General features: G+C 38.4%; 2 protein-coding genes across 2 annotated transcripts; one reads left to right on the top strand and one right to left on the bottom strand.

Annotated features, from left to right (window-relative positions):
- Window positions 1–247: 247 nt before the first annotated feature.
- On the top strand, window positions 248–3,391 carry cdca9 (cell division cycle associated 9; the record flags this gene model as incomplete). Its single annotated transcript, XM_083906005.1, has 10 exons — window positions 248–359; window positions 466–597; window positions 695–735; window positions 1,483–1,534; window positions 1,618–1,685; window positions 2,285–2,343; window positions 2,420–2,494; window positions 2,614–2,695; window positions 3,138–3,224; window positions 3,347–3,391. 10 exons carry the CDS (start codon window positions 248–250, stop codon window positions 3,389–3,391), a joined length of 753 nt encoding a protein of 250 aa, XP_083762131.1.
- Window positions 3,392–3,974: 583 nt separating this feature from the next.
- plin2 (perilipin 2) lies at window positions 3,975–9,157 on the bottom strand (the record flags this gene model as incomplete). Its single annotated transcript, XM_083905994.1, has 8 exons — window positions 9,117–9,157; window positions 8,924–8,955; window positions 7,663–7,858; window positions 6,546–6,628; window positions 6,094–6,379; window positions 5,079–5,257; window positions 4,505–4,621; window positions 3,975–4,415 (listed from the first exon to the last, which is right to left on the bottom strand). Exons 2-8 carry the CDS (start codon window positions 8,951–8,953, stop codon window positions 3,975–3,977), a joined length of 1,332 nt encoding a protein of 443 aa, XP_083762120.1. The 5' UTR covers window positions 8,954–8,955; window positions 9,117–9,157.
- Window positions 9,158–12,233: the final 3,076 nt, after the last annotated feature.

Below are 12,233 nucleotides of genomic sequence, written 5' to 3'. Positions count from 1 at the left end.
CTCTTGGTTTTATATTTGTCAAGTTATATTATACACTGTATAAAAAACACATTTAATACATAAAAAGAGTAAGGAAAAAGCATTGCCAATATGCTTCCGCCAAGCGAAATAGTCCCTTGACGAGCTTCGTGATTTGCGTTTCCGGTTTGGCGTATGAATACCTTGATGACACCTGCAGTTTCATGTGCGTGTTGTTCCAGCCGCGTCACTCACGTTGATGTCAGCGCGAGGCAGCGCGTGGATGAAGATGCCGCTGAAACGCACGAGAAATGGAGGAAATGTCCAGATGAAAGAGCAGCTGAGCCGGGAAATGCGGCACAGCAGGCTTGTGCCCTTCATTCAGCAGTTTGAGAAAGAAGGTTTGGTCGTTTCTATTGCTGACATAATGTTAATTTAAAAATATATATATTTTTACAACTTCTCTGAGAGAAAAACTGACTCAAGAAACGTGTATTTTCTAATTAGCGCAAGAGCGCATGAACGAGTTGGAGGCCAAAATGGAGAACATGTTGTCCACAGTGGACAAGGTCTTCAAAGTGGAACTGATGAAGATGCCTCCCTCTCTACTTAAAACCCTCATTGGAGATTTAATCAGCGGTGAGACGTGTTTTCTGTCTTATTAGTTAACGTAAGTCTAGTTAGCTGAGATAAATAACATGTTTTGTCTCTAATTATCACATTTTCCTGCATTTAGAAGAGCAAATCTCGGCAAGTGATGTCTCCATTGCGATGAAGGTGAGCTCAGTGACTTCCACTGCCCTTGCAGAGCTGCACTATGGTTAAAAAAAATAATGTTGTGATTAATCTTGACAGATAAAGATAGGATTTGGCATCATCTATTAAAAGTTACATGTTTAACCTGAAATTCGCTAACCCATGCTAGCTTTCAGTCTAGTAGCTTTCAAAAAGATTTCAAGATGACTGCCCCTTGCCTCAGTAGTAAAATAAAACCCAACAACTTTTAAATGTACTTCTCTCTAATTTGTTTCACATTAAGTAATTCTTACACATAATACTGTTGAATTTTTTTTATCCAGTTTTTGTATACACAAAAATACTAAAAGAAAGGAAAGGATTCGATAAAAGCCGCAATGTTTCTTCGTTATTGGCTTGAATCGGGCTTGGGCGTCGCGTTGCATTCTGGGACGTGGCGGCCATGTTGATGGACTCGCGGATGTAAACAAACAGCAAGTCTAACGAAGAGAAGAATAATATATTCTGTGCTACTGAATACAATAACTATCATACATTAAAATGCCAAATGGAAATAATGTCACCTGAATCTTGTCAAATTGTGATGATATGACATCGTTTGTAGGATCTGTTGACAAATAGAACATTAGAAAAGCACAATGTTTGAAGACTGAATTCCTGCAGCACCACAACATTTCATCATCATGCTGTATTGTCAAATATCACGTGTCTAAATCATTAGATGTTCAATTATTATTATAACAGACATAATTGTCCCTTTTTGTGCAGAATGAGTCTCCCCAGATGCACAAACCCCTAAAGAGAGTACCCAGTAAAAGAGGTGACTTATTTTTCTGAAATAATTGCCAATCGATGGTTTGTCCATTTTATTTGTGGGACGATTTTAACTTTTGTTTCTTGTAGTAAAATCAACCGATTCTCCACCAGTCCTGTCTGCCGCGGTCCAGAAATCCTCGAACAAGACACCTAAGGTAGTTGGTCTATGGTAGTAATCTCTCACCTTCTCACCATGTGCCACATACAGTGTGTGTGCTAAAAAACAACATTTTTAAAATTTTAGGATCATTTTAATTGAACAGTTTCAGACAGTAAATATCTCTGGTTTGTTGTCAAAACAAAACATTTCAGGACATTGTGAGGTTTGGGAAACACCAATCAAAAGTTTTTGTTATGAACTAATTGATTTATGGAGAATATACATACTAATTAATGATGATAATTATTGTTAGTAGGAATGATTAATTGATGAATTGATTACTAAATGAATGAACTAGTTGAGCATTGATCTGTTTGAGCTGTTCTCACATCATTCAGCTAATAATCATCATAAACTGAGTAATGTGTGTTGATGAGAGCATCATCATTTAGAGGTTTTGAAAACACAGATCAACATTTTCTGACATTTTATTGACCAAACGTATAATAGGAAAAAAACAATCATACGATTAATAGATTATGAAAAAATAAACGGCTCTAAAGTGAATTAACTTTGTTTTGTGCACAATGTGGGGCCAAAACAAAGGTCACTGGACTGTAAGATGTTGGTTGATGATTTATTTTTTGTTTATAGGTTAGTGGGAAAAAAATTACCAGAACGTTAGCTGGGAGTAACAGCACTGGAAATCTCAGGTGAGACTGCTGTGAGGTTGTACGTAGTGTCTTCATCAAGGTGACACTGACATTGCTGGGGTTTTTTTTTCCAAAGAGGCTCCGCGGCCACTGTCAAGAGAACTCGGAGCCGCTTGACCAAGACGAGTGAACAGATCAAACCCAAACTCAGGTTCACACGGTTTCATCATTTCCCCTCAGATGATATTTTGCACATTCTGATTCAAATTAGTGTTTTTGTTGGTACTTGTCAATATGAGGAATTCATTAGGCTGCTGATGTTGTCCCTAGGTCTGTCGTCTCCACTGGTGACCTCCACTGTTCAGTGGCAGGCTCGGCTGCACACATCACTGTAACCACAGCCCAGGGCCAGGTACAATAATGCTTCTTCTCCTTCTTACCAGCTGTTGAATTAATTTGTTAACAAGACACATTTTGCGTTTTTATGTGTACCACATTGAATCTGAAATGAAGCAAGCAAGATGTGATTAAAGTGTGGACACGCTTGAGTTTGAGGGGTCGAACAAAAATAATTGCATTAACCGTTGAGGAATTCCAAGCATTTTTCTACATTATTGTCCATTTTCAGAGTCCACAATGTGATCGTTTCAATTCAAATTCATTGTAGTAGTGTACTAAGACAAAATTTAAAAATGTGTGTCTTTGTTCAAATACGTATGTACCTAACTCTTGTGACTGAGTAGTATGTGTGATGCAGTCACCACACATAAACCAAACCCCAATTTAGGATTCCATTACCAGGTAGCCATTGTTCCTAGAAAACTGTAACATGTATCTACTTCTCTTTTGTCTAGACTGTCAGTTTTTCTGAAGAGACCAAGGATGAAATTAACCTGGACATGATGGATGATGTTGCGTGGTGCCAGATTCAGAAGCTGACGGTAATGCAAAGCAAACAAAAAAAACACATGTTTTCAGAGCAAAGTACTCCAGAATATTTTTCAAAAAATATATTCTTACACACCTAAAATACAAAACTGTATTTGACTTTGGGACATTTCAGAGTCTAATGGAGTATCTGTCCAGGCGAAGTCGCTGCCAGCGATGAGTAAAGACGCCTGAACGCATTGGTTTTATGTTTCAAACTTTTATTTTTTTATTTTTTATTATATTTGTTTATAATCTTTAAAATATTAAAATACATAATAAAGCTCATTTGTGATATCTTTTGTGACTGAACAAACATTTTTTCCATGATACAGCATGTAAAATCTCTCAAAGCAGTGGTTGTTGCAGCGTCAGTATCCAAATCTGTAATTAATTTCAAAGGTTCAGCTTGTATGTGATTAATTTGAGTCAATCTTTTTAATAGTCTGAACTGTAAATCCTGAAATAATGTCTATAAAAGAATCACAGTGAATTAAAGCAACTTTTGCTTTTCATGTACAGAAAAAAAAAGATTATAAATAACTGGTTTAATGTTTATGTAGGATTAAACTCAAAATAAGTTTTCACAGATTGGCTCAAAATTAATTTGTTATACTTTTTTCTTAAAGAAACTTTGACTTGGACGAGTAAAATAAATATAGCAAAATATGTAATTTTTAAAAAGGTAAAAAAGTTAATTATGAAACTACATCAGAGCTGTGGTGAGTGTCTAAACGATCAAGAACATGGACAGCAGCATTGGTTTACTGTTGCTGCTGGGAGTGTAGTGACTCCATCTCCTCCTCCCTGTGACGCTGGGTGGAGGAAAAGCTGGAAGACTTAGCTAAGCTCCTGACAGCAGAGGCCGGCGTGATCGTCTGCTCAGGGGCCATGCTGGGGTAAAACGGACCGACGAGCCAGTTGAGCGGGGTGTTGTTGACCAGATAATCCATGACGTTGTCGAGAGAATTATTCATTTTCCTCAGCTGCGCTCTGCTGCTGCTCAGCATGCTGTCAGGCAGCTCTCCCAGTGATGTGGCCATGCTGAAGTTGGTGTAGACCTCTGAAGCGGAGTGGCTGAAGGACAGCGCCTCCTGCTGGATGTGATTGGGGAGGCCCTGCAGGCTGGAGACAAGGACCAGACAGGTGGTCTGGAGCTGCTGAGTGAGGGAACGTGCCAGGGTCAAGGTGTGAGACTCGATGACCTGAGTGGAAGGGTGACATATTTGTGTCATATAAACACGGAATTCACAAAACGGACTGAAATACTCTGTTAGTGTTTCCACCTCCTTACCTCTGCCTCATGACTGTTCTCCTGGTTTGACCTCTTGGACTTCCATGTCATCAGAGAGCTCAGCTTATCATTTACCATCTGATTAGCCCCACTGATATTCTTTCTGCCGTATTCAATCTGGAAAAACAAGCTCTTATGTAAACTACTTTAGATAATGGGGAAAATGTCTAATGAATGTAACACAGCAGTTTAGTTGAAATATAAAGCACTCCCATATTATAAGGAAAGTAAAGAACCAATGATGGACGCTGCTCTGCTACAACATTAAAACTACAGCTGCAACAATTAATCAATAATGTGAGTGTTTTTTTTCTTTCCTCCATATCCTAAAGGTAAATAAATTAAAAATAATTTTGGTTTATGGACATTTTTGGACCAAATGATTTGCCCTAATTAAAACTGGTCCCTGTTGCACTGGTTTCTGACTCAGGCTATGGAGACGTGGAATGTTAGTAAACGAAATATACAAGTCTGAAATCATTCGTGTTCTCAGAGAGCAACAACATTTAAGACGGTGACTGGATTCAATGTTAACAATTTTGGCTGACGGATGTAAAATGAAATGAAGAATCACCATGTCGACCGTGGAGTTTAGCTGCGAGATGAAGTCCATGCTGTGTTGCTTGCCGTCTTGGATTTTAGCCACAGCCCTGGTGTACGCTCGCTTCCTCAGCTTGGTGGAAAGGGAGCCCAGTCGAACGTAGTAGCTCAGCTCGCTCTTATCGAATCCTTTCACGGTCTTTGCCTCCAGCTCTGTCATAAGAGAGCGAAATGCTAGAAGATACCCAAGTAATGCGTCGTCGTAGACATGTCAGCCGGTCAGTGAGCCTTTCAGCCGTGAAAACCAGTAAAAAATATTATATAAAACACTATAGTGTTACATTTTGCAGTTAGAAGTAGCTTTAGTAAAGCCATTAAACAAACACTTATTCACTGGTTAATCCCTAAAAAGGGATTAAGGGTTGTTTATGAGCTTTTGCATGCCACAGTTGGCGCTAAACAACTGCTCCTTTAGTGATGGAGATAAACAAACCACTAATGCAAATTCAGATTCGCAGAAAAGCATAAAGGAGCCCTGTTTTCTCTGAAACTCGAGCAAAAACATTCTTGACAACATAATCCAGCTACTGCCTGTACAGCTTGCAGATAAACATGCTTCATTTCAATAGCCTCTGTTGTAGTATATCCTGGTTTATAAAGTGCAAAACTAATTCATATAATCTTATAAAAACTGTAAAAGTATGGCATCTTGTGGCTGTTGCTGAATGTTTTAATAGGATAGGAAATAAAGTTCCTATTGCAGTTTTTTGTTAGTTTTTTGCTCTCTCAGGGCTGCTTTTTCAGTGATCTGCATATTTGATTTGGCAGTTTTTTTTATGCCCTTCCCGATGCAACTCTCCCATTTATTAGGATCAGCACTAGGATATGGCTGAGGTCAATTTAGAGTGTCCAGTTAACCTAATAAATAGGTATTGGGTACTCTAGCCCTTGAGCTGTCAGGATTCACGTCGGCAAGTTACAATCCAAGTTTCTCAAAGCATAAACCACACCCATCACCTGGGGTCAGAAGTTCATAGTGCCCCACTTACCCAGCTCCTCCTCCCTCAGAGGCAGGTACTGCTCCACCAGGCTCTCAGACGTACTGAGGGCTGTGTCCACTCCGCTGCTGACCAGCCGGCCCACTCTGCTGTCCAGCACTGTGCTGACACTCCCAGTGACCACAGTCCTGGTCTTCTCCACCCCATCCTGCACTACGCCTCGGGTCCTTTCCACAACGCTGGTCAGAGTGTCTGACACAGTGTCCTTGGCGCTGAACACGGTGCCTGTCACAACGTCTTTAGCCGTGTTCACCGCGTCCTTGGCACTGGAGACGATCTGGATGGGGGGGGACAGAGGAATGGACAAATTTGATGTCACCATAATGATTGAGCAATTGGACGGCTATTGAGAAACATGGGTCATGTTGGATAAACCCTGAGGAGCTTGGCCAACTGTGATTTAGGACATTGTGCAATTTTAGTTTGGTAATCCATAGACATACCTCGTCGGAGGGATGGTGAAGAATCGGCAAGGTTTTCTCAATCTTGTCCAGACCTTTACAGGCTAGGTTGTTGGCAATGGCAACTGTTGACGACAATGGAAGGAAGCAAATCATACATTTATCTGATCAAGTTTCTTTAGATCAAAAAAGAAAGAAAATGATCCCATTGTACCATTTCGAAATATAAATATAAACTCTTCTGACCATTTTACTACAATTTGTATCTGTGACACCTAAATTTATTCTTAATGACTTGAAAAGAGATGTACTGTATTTAGTGATGGCTCGATATCGTTTTTTCATGTCTGATGACAATATCACAACCTCTATCGATACCAAAATCATTTACTTACTTTACATGATTCTGCAACTGTGTAACAAGTATTCTCTTAAAATGTCTGTTATAGGCCGATCTAGGGATGTACAATATCATTGGTATCGACTGATATTGGCTTTAAAATGAATTATCGGATATCGGCAAGCACGTCAAGGTCCCCAGTATGATTAATGACAGTATGCAGAATAGGCTGCTAGACTTCTATGCTAGTGCCATAGCTAACTATTTTTTTTTTAATGTTTATTTATTTTGGATGTATGTCTACATCTAAAATTACATGAGTATGAACAATATTGTGTTAAATTCACAACAAAAGAAACTAAATGAACCCTCTGCAGTTGGGCCAACGGAAAAACAAATCAGTACTCCCAATATATCGCCATATTGGATAATGGTCCAATATTATGCATCCCTAATCCAATCCAGTGATTTTGACCAGTCATTTCTAGATATATTATTGATGACCAAATTTAAAACGAAAAGACAGAAATCCTAAGTAAAAGGCTTGAAAAAATTCTGCCGAGTTATTCGTCGACCCAAACCCAAACAACCCAGTTTAATAAAGTTTCTGTGCTTTGCTTTAGTGTGATGAGTGAACAGGGGAAACTGGGTGAAAGATCACGATGAGTCACAACAGGACACCGCCCAACTCGAACTTCCTGTGTGACTCAAGATAGTCCACACACACTCACACGACTGTCCTCATACTTTCACTTCAGTGTCATGGGTTTCGTTTTGACGTCTCATACGTTTTGAAACCACGTCGAACCAAAGTCTTACTCTGAAGTTCCAGCTTGTCCATGATGGGCGAGGCAGTAGTGAGGGCCACGGAGGTGATGGTGCGGACCCCGTGCTCCGCCACCTCGCACACACTCCTGATGTACGGGTGGGTGTCTTTGGTGCTGCAGTACATGCTGGACACCAGGCCGTAGGTGGAGCTGACCAGGGGGAGGCTGGTCACCCTCTCCACCACATTCTGGAAGACAATACAAAGAGCTGATATAGAAAATATATGTATGAGAACAAACTTTTGCAGTTAAGAGAAACGTTTTAAGCTATTAAACAAACTGTTATTAACTGGTTAATCTATAAATGGGCTTAAGGGTTGTTTGTTGAATACCACAGTTGGCTCTAAACAACTGATCCTTTATTGAAGGAGAGAAACAAGCCACTAATGCAAATTCAGATTCTCAGAACAGCATAACTCCAGCGTAATCAGGAGAAAAAAACATTCACATATGACGTGTGGTTGAAGGATTCGTGTAATGTGTTACACCTGGAGAAGATCAAATACATGGTGATAAATCAAGAAAGACTCTTCTTGACAATCTGACATTCAGTCTTGAATTGATTTACTGTTGTTTTTTTTCTTTGTGTGTTAAACAGATATGTAACTATGTTATGTTTGCAGTATTGTACTTAACTATTTTAAATCACATGCTGCGGTTTAAAAAAAAAAAAAAAACAAAGTAAAAAAGATAAATATTTGCCTCCTGTAAATGTCTGCGGTGAATGATGGACTGTTCTGTCTGATTATCAAAGAAAGGCTTCATTTATCCCTGAAAACATGTGGGAAGTCCCTGATACTTGGAGTTTGATCATCTTTGTGACATATTGATTTGTAGATTTGCAATACGACTGTTGTTGTAAAGTAAGTTTCTGACCAAGTTCACACTATAAATTGTGATGTGGAAGTTATTCTATAAAGTTTCAGACCTTGTCTGCAGATACATTTTAAGTAAAAGGCTGGAAAAATTCAGCAAATTCATTTTTTTAATGTTTTTTTTATTATTATTATTATTATTATCAATATTAGTTGTTGCAGCTCTACTTGAATGGTTTTCCCGAAGTATTTTCACTCTCTTATCCTAACCTGCAGCCTCTTCCTTTTGAGCTATTCTGACTTTTAGATGAGTATTTTGTGTAATTTGACCTAAACGGCAGTAACATGTCATCAAATGCACGTTATGTTAATAGTAATATATTAATAACATGACATTAATTACATAAAATAGTTGTTATAAATACTTCAAAGACTTACCTGATTGGCGATGACGTCAGCTGCTACCATGTCTGCGCAATAATAAAACACACAGAGAGAGAGAAGACAACCTGAAAGCTCAACTTCAGGGTCACAATACAACACAGGATACTCTATTTACGGTAATAAAAGTTAAAAAAATATATATTTGAATAAGTTAAATGACAGTTGTCGTTTTGTAAGCAGCACTTACTCAGTGTTGTGTGTCTTCTCAGTGAGATGTCAGATACTCGGTGGGAGACTTCAGCGGCTGTATTTGTACAGCGCGAATTATCGCGAGACTTCGCGCGGGATGATCGTTTCTAGGGCAAAGGTAAAAGGGGTAAAAGTTTAGTGGAAGAAAATCCTGCGAAAAGAGCCGTCACGAGGCGCGGGCTCTGACACGTTCACATCACAGCAGGCTCATGTCGGTGGCATTTTGTCCAAGTCGGTGGAGGATTAATAAGGTTTTCCACAGACTGAGTTAAACACATTATCTAACTCTAAAACTATTTGGAAAAATAACCACACAGAACTACAGGTTTATAACTGTGCGTTAGAATGCAAGCTTTAAGATGCATAATATTTCATTTTGGTAACATTTGATTTAAAATACTTTACAGTAAAGCTAATACGTTTGTAACCATCTTATTTCTATGGCAATCACTTAATAAAAGCTTATTTCCAGAATAAAAAAAATTGCTAATAACAAAGGATAATGTATGTGGGATATAAGAGAGGATTAATGTGGTAATTTTTATTTTTATTTTTTATTAACCTGATGGTGGCCCCTATCATCACTATTACAGATTGTGTTTCTATTTATATTGTATATAATGGCCTTTTTTTTAATGATGTTTTATTTCATTCAATTTATTTTCCTTAAAAATGAACACTGTTTTTTTCCTCAGCCAAAACACTTATTACTTATAATCCTGATTCTTATTACCTGGATATTATAACATAATAGCTATTGACTCCCCATTACCACTTTACTACCATTATTATGACATGGTCAAAACCCCCCACAAAATAACCCTAACCAACCACTGTTTCTGTACACTGGATTAAATTATTTCTGTAGGTTGTAACACAGGTGTACGTTTATTTTAGAATAATGTTGTCTTTATCTTCATGTGCATTCAAACTTAAGTGCCTTTCCTCAAATAAAGAAAGCAAATTTTGCCTTCCAGTAAAGACAAGACCCCCTAAATAATTCAGATTCTGCCTCTTGTGATTTTAGATTAGAGCACTAGCTTTTTAAATTTTCACAATCCAGCAGACACATCGAATTACAGCCCCTGGGCTCTTATACACAGACCTTATACACCTTATATGTGTCTATTTGGTGTCTATTTGAGCCAAGTGTCCTGTTACGGCTCAAGTGAGGTGAGTTACACAGTTCCTGGATGGGTTTGTAACGATCACGGGATGAGATTTTAATGGTCTATTTCATCTAATAGGCCTTTGGAAATGCATTTGTGTCAATGTTCAGGTTCTTTTAGTCGCTAAAAGCAAGAGGTCTAAAGAAGCACATATGCATACAAGTGCCATTGTGCAAGAAGTCTATAAATATAGTACGGTCCACTGTACACACTGCATGGCTGCATCTCGAAAAAATTTCCGCAAATCTGACCAGAATAACTCATCTTCCGGATGTATTTCTGAATAATTGCAGTAATTTCATGTCCTGAATAGCACCATACGTCAGTGATCAGCCCTGCCTGTGTTCGCCATTAGCTCATCAGAGCCAGATGTGTGGCTCTTTTTTTTTTTTTTTTTTCCAATGTGAAAACTCTTCACCAGTGTCAGCACTCATTTCTGAAAATATATTACATTTATGTGTTATTAAAATATAAATAAATTCAGTTTCTTTGGAAGCGGCATGAGGAAACGAGTTCAGACCCAGCAGTTGGCTCTCACACACACACACACGGCTTCCCGGATTCTGTAGATAAACCCCTTTTGGGGCTCATTTATCAAACTTCAGTTCCTGCAAAATTGGAAGAGACAGCGTATATAAAGATATTGGTTGCAGGAAACCACAGGCACTAAATTTTAATCAGGCGAGGATGCTACTGAGGGAGCAATTCAAATTAAAAAGGAGCAAACAGCTTCATTGACAGTGGGCACAGCTCTGCACAGCTGAAACAACAAACTCCACTGTTTTCACTCATGTTCAGATTGTAAATCTGCTCAATCCCAGGTCTGTGTTCAAAATGGATTTCGATTTAGAACCACTGTATGCCCATTATTTCTCATATTAGTCCAGAGATTTGAATCCTAACCTGATATGCTTTAACATGTTGTTAAACACTGCTTACATTTTCCACACCATGTATTTTCATTAAAATGTGATTTCAGTAGAATATAAATGATCATGGTACAGTTGGTTTATTTCAGTTACAGTCGAGTGTGTGCTGCACTGCCCTGACCCACTTCCTGTGACACAGTCGAGGTTATCTCAGCTCACTGTCCCAACATGACTTATTCAAAGTCATGTGATGAGTTATCTGTCCGTCAGATAAAGGGCAAAGTTTAACAACCCAAAAAAAAAAAAAATCCCCGGCCACGTTTCAAATTTGTTGTCTGGCAACGTAACATAACAGCAGAAAGATTACACAATTAAAGACGATCCAAGAAGGTTAATATGCTGCAGAAATATATATTGTAGATTTAATATATATGGTCACCTGTATATAACATAACGATTAAATACAGTACATTGAATACCTGTTTTTACCTATAGTTTAAACAGCAGTACCAGCCCGAGCCGTTACGGGGCCCTAAACTGAATTTGATTTTGGGGGCCCCTCCCACCACCGCAGAGTAGCCGGTGCTTAAATATTATTTATACAGATGTAACACGATAAATTGCAAACTAGGGTTGTGTTATTCACACCAAACCAGTGTCACTCTAGTGCTTTTTTTAACCTTAGAAGGCAGTAAAATCACAAAAGTTGCGTATAATTAGCAATTTTGCCTTCAAAGTGAAATCTAGTGATACTGAGCTTGAATTAAAAAAAAAGTTTAATGATTTTGGTAATCTTCAAGGTCCAAACTATTCAGAAATCTAAATAAATATATACAAATTTCTCTAATATGATATCATATTAGAGAAATCCTTTGGGGATATTAAAGTAAATCAATCAATCAACTGTTATATCTTATGCCCTGAGTAGGTTCTGAAAACCAGTCGTCTCGTATTTTGTGAACTTATTTCCATGTATTGACAAATCTCAACCACTAGATGGCACCAGAGTAGGCTAAGTTATTTCTCAGCAGAGGCTTTAACAACCTGTGTTGCTGCCACTTGGGGATATTTCCATTA

Source organism: Microchirus variegatus (genome assembly GCF_963457635.1).
Source record: "Microchirus variegatus genome assembly, chromosome: 2".
Classification (NCBI taxonomy): Eukaryota; Metazoa; Chordata; class Actinopteri; order Pleuronectiformes; family Soleidae; genus Microchirus; species Microchirus variegatus.
The sequence above is the reverse complement of the archived record's forward strand: the minus strand, read 5'-3'. Positions and strand labels throughout refer to the sequence as shown.